General features: G+C 47.7%; 1 protein-coding gene across 4 annotated transcripts in view; it reads right to left on the reverse strand.

The window, feature by feature from the left end:
- Positions 1-7,199: 7,199 nt before the first annotated feature.
- Hers (Histone gene-specific Epigenetic Repressor in late S phase) overlaps positions 7,200-17,948 on the reverse strand; it is an 88,648-nt gene continuing 77,899 nt past the window's right edge. For all 4 annotated transcript variants that reach the window (XM_075699254.1, XM_075699253.1, XM_075699256.1 and 1 more), the window contains 4 exons: positions 16,614-17,497; positions 15,305-15,820; positions 10,583-10,914; positions 7,200-9,545 (listed from right to left, as the gene is read on the reverse strand). In XM_075699254.1, coding sequence (XP_075555369.1) covers positions 9,359-9,545; positions 10,583-10,914; positions 15,305-15,820; positions 16,614-17,497 — 1,919 coding nt within the window. In that variant the 3' untranslated portion in view covers positions 7,200-9,358. The remainder of the gene's footprint in view (positions 9,546-10,582; positions 10,915-15,304; positions 15,821-16,613; positions 17,498-17,948) is intronic.

Consider the following 17,948-nt stretch of genomic DNA (forward strand, 5'->3'; position numbering starts at 1 on the left):
CCAGAGGGCGGTGTTGGCCGTGGGCGTCGCCTGATCTCCGAGGTCAAGCTATATTCTGGTACAGTCAACCACAAAAAAATTAACGGACCACGGGATCTCAGAAAACGTTCAATTTCCGAGGCAGCCTTGTTGTTCACATACACTGGTATAGGCTGCAAATGCGAATACTAGTCTGCGTTATAAGGCTACGCTGGTATTCAGCTTTTTCTCAGATCTCGTGTTTGTAAAATTTTACGGTTGACTACATCTCTAGGCCGAGCCAAGGAGCCGCGCGTAGTCTATAAACGTTGCGTTCTTAAGGGAGAGGTTTTTTTTTTTCACTTGATCCCACGCCCACTGCTCTTTGCGCCGCGCTGTAATCTAAGGCGCTAGCTGTTATTCTATTTGAGGAGTCTAGCAAGCGGTAGAGCTTGCCTCCGGCAAGGTCTGTACTCCGTTTCATCCATCAGTTGCGACGCTGTGGAAGCTACGCAAGAAGACGCCAAAATTTATCACTCCGCGCGTTCCCGTCTCTGCTTCGCTGCGCGGCAGCATGCAAGTGAGGCTGTCGCGACGGGCTCCAATTAAAAAACAACGAAAAGCAAATTGATTTAAAACAACGTGTTAGCAGCCACCTAAGTGCACGGTGCATGAGTGCACAACTGCGCTTATATAAAGAAAATTCTCACAAAAATCGGGTCAAGAAATACCGAACTATTTCTGAGCGCGAACGCATCCACTACGAAAAGTATCAAGCCTCCACAGCGTTGCACCTGACGAACGAAACGTAGTGGTTGGGATACCCGACTCACCCAGGAGGCTGTTACGGTTGGCGTCTGGCACCACGTGCAGAAAGGAATTTCACCTCACCACCTTCGTTGAAATGAGGCGCGGCTTCTCCTGCCACGGTTCGCGTCCCGCAACTCGTGCAGAAAGTGCGGACCTTCTTCCCGACCTTCTTCGTCGAAATGAAGCGTGACTTCCTAATTCGCCATGACCATTTCGAGTGTCTGCCGGAAGCCCCGCAGTGCCTCTTTTGTGTGTGTGACTTTACAGGGACCCTTTCCTCGAACGGCCAAACTCTACAGGAGAACTTCCACGAACGAGCAACGCGCAAGAGAGACGGACAAGCGTCTGCAATTCCAGGAGGCCCTCCTCCTTGCAGCAGGCTCGGTATAACCAGAGGAGGAGGGGCCCTCTATCTGTGCCGGTCACCTGACGTCGACGGAAGCAAGATCCCTCCCACAATTGTAGAGAGCCTATTTAAGGGGCTCCGAAATGTACTTCATTCACTTCTCTTCATCTTTCATCAACCTTTGAATAAACCGTGCAAGTTTCGCATTAGAAATCGTCTCGCCCTTGCTTGGTCGCCATTGTCTACTGGATGCCTGCAGCCCGCCGACAACGCCACGCTACCCGATAAGTAACGTCGGTCGAGCTTCGATAGGCAGGCGTCGCTACAATTCGGCAGCAGTACGCTACGCTACCCTGGAGTACGCAACAAGGCCCGGGTTCGATTGTTGGTGCCGGAAAGCAGAAGATGCACTTTACTGGAAAAAAAATGGTCAGGCAGCTTTGGTTGTGGTGGCCTCAGGTGGCGGCTCGCAGTAGACTTCGAAAATGCCGCCCGAAGTCCTTGGATTCGGGCGGCATCTTCGGCGGTGCAAGGGGAAAGTTTTTTTTGCGCTTATTTTTGCTTTATTAGTACTTTCTATAGTAGGCAGCAAAGAGGTGCCAGATTAGGTTAGAGACCGATGGCACGCGAAACAAGCCTCACCGCTCTCCTCCCTTCCACTGCAGACCTCGTGCCTCCGTCGCTATAGCAACGCGGCGCATGCGCACGAGCAGTTGGGGAGGGGGGAGGAGGTGAGACACCCTCTAGAGTTAGATCAAGCGCAAAACTTCTCCCCGTTCGCAACCCTCTGGGTCATGTGTCACTTCCGGCGAGCGCGCGGCATTCTCAATTCCGGTATCGGAAGTCCCAAAGTCGCACTTAAAGCGGAACATTTTGTATGGACGCTGCTTTATGCCTAGGCTTTCTGCAAGGTTCGAAATTCGTTGAAGTTGGTCTTATAAGCTGCATTTTTAGATCACGTATTATATATATATATATATATATATATATATATATATATATATATATATATATATATATATATATATATATATATATATATATATATATATATATATATGCACAAACTTGCCCTTATCGTGACCGGAAGCTTGGCAAACCAGAAGTGACGCGAAAATGAAAGGCGGGCGCGATGCCCCCTTGGAAGTTCTCGCACCATGCAGCAGCTTCGTGACGCCACGGAGCTTGAGTGTCTTACAGTCTAGTCGAGTGCTCATCAACAAATCATTACATCGCATATCCGACGTGACCTAGAGACGCAATAAAGGAACCTTTGAGGTCTTTTTATGCACTAGGGGGGCCCCCAAATACAAAACCCTCCCAACTTTCGTGGCGTCATGCTGCCTTTCCGGCGATGCGGTTTGGGCACGAATTTCAATGGAGGAAAGTTTGGTTTTCATTTTCTCCGTTAGTAATTGCCATTGCGCAAGAGTTTCTGTGAAACACTTCACCTGAATAAACCGATAGTTGCTCTTTAGTGTGCTTTTAAAAGGATCGGCAACAGAAAGACCGCTGCAAAGCTTTCTTTTCACTCTTTTTATTACTCTCATTATCAAATGCACTTTCGATTTTTGTGTAGGGGAAAGAGAACAGGATGTTCAACAACACACATAAATCCACGAACAAACTGATCGGGCAAACAACGCAGTGAAAGAAATGAAAATGCGGAAAGGGGAGGTGATAACACACGTGTAGATGCCGACCCGGCAAGGATGTTAGTAACTTCAGAAAAGTACACCGCGCGGTAACAGACCACCAGTACTGCTTCTAAGCCACTCGCAGAGGCACACTGACCGATACACATAGTATAGATACTCGAAATGTGTCGCACATAGATATAATATATAGGCAGTGCTCCCAAAGGAGAGCGCTTCGCGATTCATCTCAAAAGCGGCGTCGGAGAGCAAGAAACCGCCAAAAATCGTCGTCTGCTTCGACGCGTCTGTGCCGCGCAGACGATCGGCACTGTTGTGCAGACGACCCAGCGCAGACGTCGTCTGCACGAGGACGCCCGCCTCAGCGGCTGCGGAAATCTGGTGCCGTCAGTCCGTCCCCCTCTCTCAGAAAAGAAAGAAATACGGCTGTCGCTAACGTCACCAATATAAACTACTACCTATCACAGATGGGCGTTCTTCGGTCACTTCAACACGACACACGAGGTGCGAGGGGGTAGTCTAGCAGATCGATCGAGAGAGTGTACTTCCAGCTTGAAACATCAAAGGAGAATAAAATAAAATAAAACGGATTCAGAAGGCGCCCAGCCGTGTCTTTTTTTGCATCACTTTAGCGGAGCCTCGTCGGTTTCCTAAATGGCGGTTTGCCGCATAACTCAGTCGGAAGAACACTTCGAAGAGACGGTCGCACCAGCAAATGCGATTGGACGCAGTAAGCAGCTACGGAAAGCCAACGGTTGGTGGTAGGCGGTAGAAGTCTCGGAAGATACGTTTCAGGTGGATCACGGGATATTCCTGCCGCACCCATTTTGTTTTTAAAGGAATCAATCCACAAGAAACGTACCGCGCGGAAGGCGAACGGGCGCCGAGGTCACGTCTGAAACTGCAAATAAACGGGCGTCTTTCAATTTGGCCAAGCTATAAGCGCTAACACAAATCGGAGTACAGTACCACAGCGATACAGGAATATGAGGTCCATTTAGCAGCAAGAAATGCCGAAGTTCCAGATAGCAAGCTCACGAGTTACGGGGATGTCGACAGCAGGGATGTGAGGGGGGGGGGGGGAGTTTTCGAAAGTTTAACCTGCACCGAATTGAGGCGCCCTCCTTAATGCTCCTAGCTGCACTTTTGATCAATTCGGCAGTTTGGGCACACCGGAGATGTGGCGACACCTAGCGGCCATGGTGTCCCGTCCGCCATGTTTTATACCCGCGAACCCGGCTCATGGCAGTTGCACAGCCGAACTGCGCACTTTGAAGGCGTACAAAGCGATGGCACAAGCAGACTGTAGCGACAGCTCGTGATTAATAATGCTGCCGCATCGTTATGCTACCAGGTACATCTATACATATGGGTCTCTCCGAGAGGCGCGGACGATCTTGTGCATGAGTCACGCTAACTCTGGGACGAACCAAATTTCACCATATTGCCGAATTCGCCATCTCGTCATACGCGATTGGCTTACGGGGCTTCCACGGCCCGTACAACTAACTGGCTGAAGATTCCAAGATGGCATAATTTGAAAATGTTCAAAATACTGGGCAAATTAAAATTACATTGTTTCAAACATCACTTGCAGCGCATACATAAACAAGGAACCAAAAGAACGACGAAGCGCTGTCTGCGTCGTTCTTTTGGTCCCTTGTCTATGTATGCGCTGTAAGTGATGTTTGAAACAATGGAATACCAACTAACCCGTACCCAAACCTTGCTTCAGTATATTAAAATTCTGCCATGTTTGTTCGAGCTTTGAGCCAAACAGAGAGGGGGGGGGGAGTACTGTGTTGCAATCTGATTACAAGAGGGCGAAGTTGCACGTATCCCGCCGTGGTGCAAAATGACCGATAAAGACAGAAGGAGTGGGGATGGTGCGCTAACTTCAATGCCAAAGTGTTGCACCACATGTCGGGATAAAAACGGTACGAACTAGCCTGCTAGTGTTGTGAGCTGCTGCTACATCCTCTGTGCCATCCTACCAGTCTCCAAAACATTTCACCCATGACAAATGCATTCGCCAACTCATTACAAGCTCAGTGTGCGATGGAAGTGGCATTTTGTCGCGGAGCACGATCATTCCACAACAGTCCAGGAAAACTCCTTACCCAGAACCGAAAACCCTCATCTCGCAACACGATATCCAGATGTCTTGACGGACGCGGCCTGCGACAAGTCGGCATTTGCCGCGCACTATGAGCACTCACGACGCCGTTTGCAGCAGGCGACGCTCTTATGACACAAACACTGTAAGCGAATGAAGCAGACGCAATGAAGTGGGAAAGCGATTCGCCTAAGGCCGAAAGCACAGGGGCATCGAAAGCTGGCGACAGATACCGTCAAGTCTTCGCTCGTCTGTCACATGACCTAGGACTAACGCTTCACCGCACGCGAGTCCTAGTTAACGATCCACCGTTCCTCCAGGCTTAATGCAGACGATTTTCTCGGCTTCCTTTGCACACAAGGCAGCAGCTAGATTCGCTGAACAAAAACCCGTAAGCGACAAGCTTCCGCTGTGGGCGTGAACAACTCGACAAAGAAAAAAAAGCACAACACAAGCTGTGTCAATCCGAAAAAACAACATTGCATCATTCTTAAGGACAATGCCCCAGTAATCAATCTTTTTTGCACTGTCCCTCACAGCCGCACAGTATGGAGAGTAGGAGCATGTGCCCCATTCCACAGGCACAAGTTTATGCTGGGCCTACCGTCTTTAGCACTGTAGGAGAAAAAAAAAAGATCCACCACAAAGCTAACACGCAGCAAGCAAGCGACACTGCAGCAAATACCACAACTGTGCACCAAACACACCGCACAAGCACAAACCAAAAGGCTACCACTAGGAAGCTTGGAGATGTCAAAAGTCCTCGAAAGTGGGTCACACAGCACGAGCTGCAAAGTCTCGTGAACCCACCGAAGTCATCAACATATGGCTCAAAATACTCTCAAGAAATTAGGGCTGTAGGGCTTGCGTTTCATTGGCAATTCGCGGTGAGAACTACCTAGTATTGAGTGACCCACACAAGGGTTGCTTAACGGCCATACAAACACTTCGCACATTCCCAAATGCTTGGTCTCTGAGGTGCCATTGGACTTCGAAACCAGTAGGGTGGCAATGTGGTTCGGCACACTTTTCTCCACTCTTCCTGAAGAGCGCGAGGACTACCCAGCAGCCACGTGAATCCGGGGCACCTAAAGCTCCCTAATAGGCAGGTGCTAGGGGCTGAAACAGAAGGAAGTGATTTCTGTCACATTTACACAGAGGTCTATATAGAGTGGACCCTCATATCGAACACAGCTTAGAAGACTTCCAAGTCCTACAACTACGACTTGCCCCGGTGGAGATGCAAACAACAAAGAATGGAACACTTGCATAAAGTGCCTAATGTCAAGTTGAATGCAAAAATTTTGCAGCAGTTCCTGTGAAGTCGCAGATGATGCGCTGGTCATTAGCATCGAAACAAGCTAGCCACCCCTGTTATGTCCACCCTGCAGAGTTCTTTAGCTTTCAGATACAATTGAACCTTCATATATTGAACATGTATATAACGAATTATCAGATAAAACAAAGTAAACCTAGAATGCTACTCATTAAAATTATTAATACTGAATATAACCAAAGTATTTTTGTATCAGACGCAACTTCATTATAATGAGGTTCAACTGTTATCTGTATGTATATTCTTAAAAATTGGGCAGGTGGATTGTTACAAATAAATATGTGGGTCTGTACCTTTAGGGACACATCCTCAAAACTACAATGCAAATGGAAAAGACGCGTAACATAAGGAAAAGGGGCAAAAATCTACAGGCTGGAGAAGCATGCAGAAAACAGCAGAAAGTGTATATATTAAAGTCCTTGTGCAATAAAAACAAAAAACAAAAACCAAGATGGGATGAAAGAAGAATCTAAAGTTGCCAAAACTAACAGTTTGATGACTGACTAACACAGTATGTGCATTTTTATATACTCTCATATATATATATATATTTATATATGTATTTATATATAGATAGGCATCATCTCATTTGCATAAATGCAGGGAGAAACGGGATGAAATTAGTGGCACAGCATGTAAGACCACCAATCCCGGGCAAATCTGACAAGAAAGAAGGGGAGATTATAAAAAAATTTGCTGTGTGCTTCTTTGTACAATGTAGGGTAAGAAATTAAGGCATGCAGCAACCTTTCAGTGAAACGGAGGATGAGAATATTTGAATGGCAACAGCTCGCTGCAGTTAACGAAGTTCGTTCACCACACCTGCGATTCCAGAGCGTGGCAGCAGCAGATGGAAAAGTAATGTGCTGTTGCCCTGCAACTAAGCGTTACAAAAAAAAAAAGAAAAGAGGGAAAGAAAAAGACACCTAGGTTTCAAAAGCTAAAGAACTCGCACACAGTGGTTTCAGAAAAAAAAAAGAAGAGAAAGGTGAGAGTGTATTTCACAGCAAATTATTAACAGAAGTCCTGACACGAAGCACACCCCCTCCCCCCCAGAACTTCAGGCAAACTAGTGCGAGGGCACCGCCGAACCCAGGGGCTCCTGTGCCTCTTCGAATGGCTCGTGACGGCGATAACACACTGATTCAATGTTGCTCTTGCCGTTTCCGCAGGGTCACTGCTAGTGGAACAAAGTTCACGCAGAGGCACAACCTCCGCTCGTGTACGCGAGTGGTTTTTGACAACACAGCACATGTCCCAAACACTTATGGTGCCACACGTCGCCTCAGTTACTTTGTGCTGATTGAAAATGTCTTTGGAGGACAGCCTTGCAACACAGCAGTTGACAGTGGGAATGATGACTGTAGATTTGCTCCTGAAGGGTGACGATAGATGCTGCTTGTCCGGGTTTGATCGTGATTGGTCCGCATTTAGTTCACAGGACGTGCTCCCAACTTCCGGCTGTCGCATTTGTGCCAGACTTCAGTCTCTCCCCGTATGTAAACAGTCTGCATTTTTTCCCTTTCGCATGAACCAGGAGCGGGAAGATGGGATATGGGGTGAAGGTTGAATTCAGAACTGGTGGCATGTAAATGGCTCTGCGTGCTCCACTCGGAGCACGATTGGCGCTCATCTTCTTGGGCAAAGACATCTGCTGCGTTTTTCCTGTGCAAAACTTCTTCAATGCTCCGGCTTGGATCAATTAAGCTGACAACCTTTCTTGCACATTCACATATGAAAGAAAAATACTGCATCAAGTAAAAAAATATGAAACACTTTCGCAAGAAACAACACACGAGCAACTTTGCAAGTGACAATGGGGATGCAACAAACTCACTAAAAATCAGCAACCGGCCACAAACTGGTGCAGCTGTTTAACACAGGATCTCACATCTAGTGAGAGTAACACAACAATTTAGTCCACACAAATACATTTAGGAAGAATCGACGAATGTAACATACATAGAGCTGACATGCACATACGCTTGAGCACTGCTCTGAACTGATTGTGCCTTTCAAGTGTATGGTGAAATTTTTACCTCAACATGCGTGCACTGTATTAACCAGCTCTACAATGCTTGGCTGCCAATATTTCCATAAGTATGCCTGTCCCCTCCAGTAGCACTTCGCAAATGAAGGGTCCAAAAAGAAGAGGCCCTTGGTCAGTAATCAGCACAACATACTTACAAATATATGATGAAACAAACTGCCCAGGTACATGTATTCCAGAACTACTATTACTACTACCCACTGCAGCAAATCCAAAGTCCTCAAATCACAACGAACTAGACTGTGCATGGGGCTTTTGATCAGGCTTTCATTTGGTTATGTTGCTTTTTCTGTCAGTTACCATTAGACTGAAAGCTTTAGCTTTGTTCATACCGAGATGCACAATGCGCTATAGAAATCTCGTAGTGCAAGCTCACTGGTTCTGCAGAAAGGATGGAATAAACAAAACTCAACTGCTCAATGTGCAAACAAGAACTCTGCTGCATAGGAACAGCACATCTTAAGATCAGCACTCAGCTTTGAATAGGTGTGACAAATGATGAGTTAGTAGCAACTTATTTAACTTTGGGCTCTGTTCAGATGGACTGTAGAGTTTCTCTGTAATCTCTAGCTGTGCACGGTCACTGCATGCACGCTGAAAGGTGCCCATAACCCAAACTGCAAGTACTTGCAAACTTGCTTCCACTTCTCATTGCACTGTATAAGGGTGCCTCCGCAGCACCAAACCATACCTCTGCTGACGGCAATGAAAGCGGCACTCGAAAATCGACAGTTGCAAGCTGCAGCACGCTTCAACTTGGCAACTGGTGGGCCAGACTGTCTTTCCCAACTCGGCTCCATTACTTCGTGTCACTGCTGCAAACATTCATTGCGTGCACCGCTGTTTTCAGCGATCAAAACAGGAAACTACGAAATGACATCCGAGTGTATTGCCCAGCCCAGACAAACAAAAGGAACCCATCGTGAATGATGCCACGGATGAACAGAGAGAGTAACATAAAACAAACAAAATGATGGAGGTGGAACACGGGAACTGCCATGGGTCACACCGCTGTGTCGGAATGCGTCATCCGTTGCCTAAGCTGTCCTCGAAGGAGAGAAAGGGGTGTCCTCGGTGCACAACATCTTCAGGAAGGGTTCTTGAGGATGCGCTTCTGACGGAAGTCGTACACGCGCCGGCAGAAGAACACCATCTGTGGGTCCATTCGACCTGGAGGCAGCCTGTCACTTCGAGCATAGCCGCCTTCTTGGTCTGGCACTACTGCCATCGGTGGCCGGATCCCTTCTTCAAGCATCTTTGCTCGAGCTCGATACCTGTGAAGCAAAGGAAACGACACGTTTATTGGAATGCTTGCCTCACAACGGTAAGAGTTCTTTGATGCAAGAAAGAGAGTAGTACATGTGTTAGGTAGTACCATATTTACTAGTGTAAGGCCCATGCCTTCACATTGGGGTGTGAAAATTTTGGAGGAAAAAAGAAAGTTCCACGAAGCATCATGCGCACCCACGTGTGCGGCCTCAAAGAACACACTGGCATGCTTTTTGCGACGTCGGAGGGCACCCCTTGCATGCTGGTTATGTTTGTTGAATATGCTGCTAGATGGCACTGTTTACTGTCCTGCCAACACAGACATTGTTGTCGTGGTATCCCGTTTGGTCGCGATTACACGGGGGCACAGACCCTGCATGATTCAACGGTATCTGCTGTGCTGGACCGTGCTGTTTACCAGATTGAGCTGTGTGGTGTTTATGGTACATTAAGAAGCCATAACTGCAATAAGTGCGCGTGTGACTGAATTTGTGGCGTGCGGTTTCATTTGAGGCTGTGGTTGAGAGCTCCAAGGTGACAGGAATCTCAGAGTAATGGACAGCAAAGAAGACGACTGGCTTTGGGAGGGCACTGGCGAGGCAAGCACGTCAAACGATGAGAGCGGCAGACGCAACGAGGCCAAATGAATAAAAGTGTTTATAGTTGGCTGCTAGTGGTTGTTATTCTGCATAGCAGTCTGAGCGCAGTTTGAGGCTTTGGCGAGTAGCCGTATGCTTACGTCGCATGGGACAACAACAACTGCACAGAACGCAGTGAATAAACCAAATTACAAGTGCATAGAATGTAGTGCGCATATTCATATAGCTGTTTCATAAGTGGCGCACTAGGTTTCGGTGGCACATGTGAGCAGTGCGAGAAGTCTCTGTAGCCTTCATAGCATTGCCCTATGCATGAAACAGCATAGGGGGCTATTTGTCGCCAGCCCGATTCAAATAGGATGCCATTAGCCGCCACCACCATCATCATCATAGCTCATAGCTATGAAACAAGAGGCAAGCCCACTTTACATTTTGCTCCTCACCTGCAGTATTCGGCAAAGGTCAGCACATAGCACTTGTCCTCGATGCAAGCAACACTGTTGGCGTCGCGGTGCTTGGAGGCAAAGATCTCATCCTCCATGTGGTGCGACTTGCGGCCCTGGTCGGTGTGCTCGGGCCGATAGTACCACAGAAGACTCATCATCATTTCGCCATCGTCCGCATTCTCCCACAGTGCCGCCACTTTGGCCACAAATGGTAGGTCGATCTTGCGCGGCCCCGACCGGAGTAGCACGCAGTCCCGTACCCGAATTACATCACCCTCCACGTGCCGCATCGCTGGGAAGCACAGCCGGAAGCGTGGGGTATCCTCGTTCTGCACAAGAGAGATGACAATGCTTAGAACTCAATGCACCACAAAAAGCACAGAAACACAGTCAAATGTTGATAAAATGAAGTACATATAACATTAGGGTTTCGACTTTGTAGCGATCCCTTCTCCAGACGCTAATGCCTGTCAGCACTTTTTGCATTTGTGAAAGGCCAAAGTGATGCTCCGCACCGACAGGTCACAAATGCCATTCCATTCTACCGCCATCATTTTCATAAGCTTATTCATGTCCTCTGATGGACAAAGGCATCTCTCGGTGATCTCTAATTTTTTCATTTTTTTTTTGTACCAGCTAACACCATCTTATGCCTGCAAATTTACTGATTTCATCACACCACCATGTAGTTTTATGCAGTCCCAGACTTGGCTTTCCTTCTTTTCACATTCATTCTTTCACTCACACAGATCATCAGTTACCTATCTGCTCTACCATTACATGAACTGCTCAGCTCCAACTAGAATATCAACTACCCCCCTTTGCTCTTCAAACTATACTGCTGGCTTCGTGTCTTTTAACATTACACTTATGATTGTTTGTTGCAACGCTCATTGCGCGGTCCTTAACTTGTTCTCCAGCTTCTTTGTTAACCTCTAAGTTTCTGCCCCATATGTTAGCACCGGTGAAATGCAATGACTGCGCACTTTTATTTTCAAGGAAGGGCTATCCTACTGCCACAGCAAAGCTGAAAGCAAGGTTATGAGACAACATTGCTGCAGAGAGCTCTGCACGTTAACGTTGCAAATACTTGAAAGTGGGACCCTTCCTAGCACTTCGTCGTGCTGCCATAGAAGAGTACCAGCAACATCTCGCGCATAAAGGAACATTGTCCACTGCTTGAGCACCCGCAAGCAACTTAAGCACCTTGTCCAATTGCAAAGCGGTAGCGTCTCCTGATCATAGGGGCCACAAGAGAAGTGTTCAGTGGAGAGATGCACCTATCAGACAGACGGAAGCAGTAAAATGCCTTTACAAATTCTGCAACAGTGTTTGACTTTTAGTTTCGGGACACATGTTCTCCTACAGGAAACTAGTTTTTGTGCTGTTGTCCTTTCCAAGACTGCTACACTATCCGTTACAGCAAAGAGGATGTATACATTTGTTTGCTCCCACTTCAATGTAAGTAGTATATTATGGCAGTAAAAACAGACACTCAGCAAGAGTAATTTGGAACAGCGCAGAAATGAGCTACCATTTTGGCCAATGGATAATGTCTTGGTGGGCCCCACAACCAGCAAGCCAACATGCTGATCTCGCATAATCACATTGACTACCGAGTTGCACATTAACAGTGCAGAGATTGTTTGCGTGCCACGCATACAGCGAGCTGCTGAACGGTCATCAAGATTGACAGGAGACCCTTCACTAACCCATCAGAAGCATCGTTCTCAGGTTTCTTTCGCATGTAACCAATTATTAATTTTTCCCCATATGTATGAGCGTGTATGCTTATAACAAATATCAGATATAAACAAGGCATGTTTGTGTCAGACATGACTCCGTTATAACGAAGCTTAACTACATTCTGTGTGCGGCAAATAACCTTCTGCACTACCTTTCTGCATGCACGTTCTGCTGAGAACAGCATAGCCCTTCAAAAAATAATAATTGGCCTATGCACTATTAACTTGTGCCCTCAAACAAAGGTCCCTGCTAGCCAGTTTGCTTGCCAATTATGTCATTTATGGAAGCACCAATGTCAATCCGGGCATCTCGTGGAGCCATCTTCAAACAGATTCTGCAGGGATTCTATTTCTATGAGCAACTTTGTTCAACATGCCTGGTAGTGCGAAGGTTTTAGCAGTGACGTAACATTCACAAAGCAATCTCAGATTTTTTTTCCACCAAGACTATATTTTGCGATGGAAAAGCATGTAGAGTTCTTTTGTAGTCGAACTTTTGCAGTCACAATTCAGTTACTCATTTGTGTTTATTCTGAATGGTACTACAGTCGCAGACTGATAAATCGAACACTGATAATCTGGACACGCTTGGTAATTCGGACAGCTTCGTGGCACCGCCAATGGCCCAATAGACTTAATGTGCGAAGACGACCAATATTTCAGACGGCCGCCAGCTCTACAATCGATTATCCAGACTCAGTTTGTGGCTGTAGCGTATACAAACTCTGTTGTCATTATCTCCTCTGGCAACGCGAAGACATCAAGTATGGCCACAGAAGTTGCACGTTAGATGGTAATCTCTGATGCCTTGTCTTGGTCGCTGCTCTGCGCTTCTGAAATTTAACTGCAAATGCCGATTTTAGAGGCTTTGCCTGAACTGTGAGATTGCATCAACATTGTGATCATCACATCCTTTTCTGGCGCTCTCGCTCTTGGCCCGTTATCGCCATTCTGTTTGTTGAGTTTGCCTTGCGGATAGTGTTCTGCCATGCTGTGCTTGTTTGTTTAGTTTGCGTTCCAGACAGCGCTCTTACTGGCTTCAAGAAGTCTTTCTCGTGAAGTTATAGACCACATCAAATAGCACCGACGGTGCCCTCGCAGTCCACCTCTGAGTTTGAGTCGCAGTCCGAATGAACCCGACTCCGCAATTGAAGAGGCTGAACTGCCACCTACCACTGCGAGCTTAAATGCGGACATCATTGATGACCTGCTAGGCTGTGGTGTGCCAATTCCTGCCGCCGTTAGATTTGAACACATTGCAGACGTTGGCAGCGCGGCTTCGTCGTGTGCCGAAGTGAACGATGACGAAATAATTGAGCGAATTCTCCCACTGTCAAACGGCGACTCTAACTCGGAGGATGATGTGCTGCGTGCACCGGGGCCTTCTACATGCGGATCTGACTCGAGCTTTTGCAGCCCTTGCATCAGCGTACAGCTAAACTCAAATTCGGCAGTTAAAGTGCCAGTTCAAGAATACTACAAGCAGCGTATTGCTTTTGTAACGCGCTTCGAAATGTACTCGTACCAACGCTTGCAATTTTGTTCGAGAAATTGTGGAGCTTCTTGTCAGAAAATGCTAAACGGCATTCTCGTTGAGTTGCCAGGAAAGTTTTCAAACGTATACATTGACGATATAATCATATACTGACGTACGTGAGAAGAAAATGAAAAACGCCTATTAGACGTGGTAGAAGCCCTCATCGAGTCGAACACAGAAATTAAAGATAAGAATACGCAATCTTTTCAGAAGAATGCTGTTTCCGGATACGAGTGCTTTATTTTATAAACTAAAGCAACAAAACAAGAATCTGCACAAAGGATGCAGACGCTCTCCTATCCATAGGACCTACGCTCACTCCGTGTTTTTCTTTGGCTCGTCGGTCATTTCCGTGCGTTCATTAAGGATTACGCTGTAAAGACACGACACCTCAATAAGCTGGCGCAAAAGGTTGTGGCCTTTCGGTCCAGCGAAGAGCTCGAGAAAGAATATGGGTACCAGTAGTCAAGATGGATGTCTATAAATATGGCATGAACACACTTAGTTGCACGTAAGCGGAAGTGCGTGCAGTAACGCATCGACCACTTGTTCCTTACACAGGAGCCTTAAAATGTAAATAAAGCAATATTTTTTTGATAAATTCATTTTTTTTCGGACATTCAATAGTTCAGTCTTATTTACGTTCCCCGTGGATTCAGAATTATCGGTCATCCACTGTATTGGCATTGTGAGAGGCAACTTTCAGGGTTGCCTGGACCAGTTTCGCATTCAAACCAGTGTACAGTATTTTCCTTGATTACGGTTACTTCAGCAATCTTATGTGAATTGAAGTAGTATCTTGCACATGACAGCAAATGGACGATAATATGAAAAAAGAACCACTTCCTTGACGAGATGAAAAATATATAGCTGGAGTCGGCGCCACTGCACCTTTTATTCTCGCTTTGATTCTGCTGTTATGAATGTTTACAAAATTGCGTGTTGACCATGCCGGGCCATATATTTGAATGATTCTTTTCATACTTTCATCCTTAGGCAGTGCAAACTAACATAGATCAAGGGAAAGAAAACACGTCTGAATACTTTTGTCATTCGCCCGCACAAAGTCGTGACGTACTTACTGGAGAGGTCAGCCACATGAAGGCACAGATGATTGGAAATGAATAAAGGTAGAGGAGAAGAATGTTTGAATAACATCATCCCTCCATGCAAAAATGTACAGCTTACAGATTAAATGTTTACAGGACAAGGTACGTGCACAAAAAAAGCTGAACTCCTGCAACGGCCCTGGGTCCGTAGCCTCAAATTAGTTTCAATTTGCAGCAGCTTTTGCGACACACAGAGCAGTTCATTGAATCATAAGCAAAGCCTTAGCAAAGCTGAAATCCACGATTGCCACGGAACACGCATCCTGCAATACTCTGCGGCCGACTGTACACACACTCGACAAAAAAACTTGTCCTCGTCGCCACTCACATTCATGACGACGACCCTCTGGATGGGCTCGCCGTCCCAAGACCACCCGTGAGCAAACTTCCTCCGCGGCAGTCGCTTGCTGCTCAGCAGCAGTTTTGGGGGAAGCACTACCACGGGGGTCTTGCTGCCCTGCAGCAGGGAAGAGTTTTTTGGCCCCGCCGCACCAGACACAGAAGACGACTGCGTCTTCTTTGTGGTCGGCTGCGCGGTGCTGGCCGAGCCGTTCTCCTTCCGCGGCTTGCCCGGCGGCAGGCCCGCGGCATGTTCGCTCACACCACCTTCACTGTCGTTGGCAGCGTTCGTCACTACAGCACTTTTCTTGCTCGCCACGTGCGTCGATGTCGCAGATGCGGAGGAAGAAACCTTTTCCGCCGTTTCGGACGAGTCCTCGGTCGGAGGGGTGGCGTCCTCTGGTCCGACGGATAGCCTCAGCCTCTTTTTCTCTGCGACTCCCACGGCTGCCACATGGTTTGGAAGAGACTTCTTGAGGCCGTTTTTAGCAGCCGACAGGCACACCTGGAGCGATATCACGAGGAGAAGTTTGAAACGCATGGAGGATTGGCTTACATGAAGACAAACTTCACTAATTACATGGGTGGATTTAAATAAATACTGACATGACCAGTGACTATTAGAGAGTATGCCGCTCACATTACCACCACTTCCCCCGATTTATGTACCCAAAAGCATTTTGTAACAAAGAGGGAAAAAAGAGAACTAACGCTCAATGACTAACAGCCTTTTCTTGACTATTTCTTGTGCATTTTTAACCCTTTATGGCGACGGTTTTCTGTCCTGCAAAGTCTTTGCCGTACGAGTACAGTTTCTAGGGAAATTACGTTCAATTGAAAACTGAAATGCGCAAATAATAAGAAAAAGGGATATGAAAGGGAATGTAAAGACAACTTGCTGCAGGTGGGAGCCAAACTCGTGTGTCTTTTGCATAATTAGGCATGTGATGATCGATCTACCAACCGAGCTTCCACAGTGCCCATCCTCCCCTCCGCTTTGTGGACTAGCTGTAGCTATGGCAGTGTTATACAGTGCCACTCGTGGTCCCGAGGTATGGCACGAGGGTTACCGTGGTGACCACTCCATGGTAGAGTGATTGCCCGCATAATGCGGAAGACGTTTGGCTCCCACCTGCAGCAAGTTGTACTCACGTTCAGTTCCATTTTCCTTTGACTCATTATTTCTATGCTTCAATTAAAGATACAGAACAGATAATTTCCCCATGCTTTCCTTGGCTTCAGCATTGCCTGTTGGGCAACGCAATGGCTATCGCTCCAATCGTAACACAAAGCGGTACCTTATCTGTCTCAGTGGTCTTCAGGAAGCTCCGTTTTACAGTCTTTGCTGAAGAGGGCTTTTTATCGGTCGTTCTTTCCTCTGCCGACGAGGCTCGGCTCAACCTCTGTTGCGCTGCCACCGTGGCCGTCTTAATTTGCTTCTCCACACTCCTCGGCCTCTTCTTCATGGCCGCCACCGGCTCTATAGCTGCGATGTTCGTCTCCGACTGCAGCGTTGTTGCCATCGGCTTCACTGGTGGCGGCTTGGGCGTGTTCTGTGTCAGGACTAGAGGCTCGACCACAGACAGCTGTGCCTCCGGCTGGAAGGGGGTCGTCCGCGACTCGCCATTGGCCCCGCCGTCCTTTCCTGCCGCTTTGGAAGCGTCCGAAAAGTCGTTGCCCTGCGACGGCGACTTGGTCTCCGGTGGCGTCACGGGCTCCGACTTGGGCACAGTCGCCGCAGACGCCGTCGTCGACATCTGGTAAGAGTTGGAGGTTGACTGGGGTGGCGGAGCCGGAGGTGGCGCCACGGCCGATGATGAAACTGGGGGCGGAGCGCTGGACGAGCTAGAGGCAGGCTGAGGCTGGAAAGGGGGCTGGGCGTGGTAGGGGCCAGGCCGATAGGGCGGGTAGCCCTGTGGAGGAGTGGGGCCCGGGGCTCCGCTGCCCTGGGGCTGTGGCGGGGGACTGCAAGGCATGTGTTCCGAGTAACAGTGCTGTGGAGGGGGTGGGGGGCAGAGAGGGGAAGGGCAATGAGGAGAGGGGAACCCACTACTGGGTGGCGGAGGCGGGGCAACTGGGGTGGGCCGGTGCTGCGGGTGGTACGGCACGGGCTTGTGAATGAGGCATTGGTCGTGTGGCGGCGGCTGGATCAATGGCCCCGCAGGTTGGTAGTAGCTGGGCACTGGAAACGCAGAGAAAGAATCCCACCTGAGAGTCCAGTTCAGTTTACGGGAGAACTCTCAGAATTCTACACGACATGCAATTGCACTTGGGCCAATTTCGAGGGCGCCTGATGACATGAAGCTTCCAGCCCCACAGTTCCGTCAGACTGCACTAAACTACCTGTACAATCTTTCAAATACACTTTCTACAAATAAGATAATTCCCTACGCGGATCCTCTAGGCCGGCCTTACAAGAAAGCAGAAAAAAAGGAAAGGAAATTATGCATGTTATATCTCAAAACCTAACTGCCCTCAAGACGGCTTGCGATGTTACGAATTGCATTTCATGCAATGTTTTGTTTTACCACATGAACAATGCTGAATGTGTTCTGTGCTGAACTGCAAAGAGCAGAGATGACCTCACAATGAGACCGAAAAAAAATCACTGACTTGCGTGCCACAAGTGCACT

This window comes from Dermacentor variabilis, chromosome 7, assembly GCF_050947875.1.
Source record: "Dermacentor variabilis isolate Ectoservices chromosome 7, ASM5094787v1, whole genome shotgun sequence".
Taxonomy (NCBI): domain Eukaryota; kingdom Metazoa; phylum Arthropoda; class Arachnida; order Ixodida; family Ixodidae; genus Dermacentor; species Dermacentor variabilis.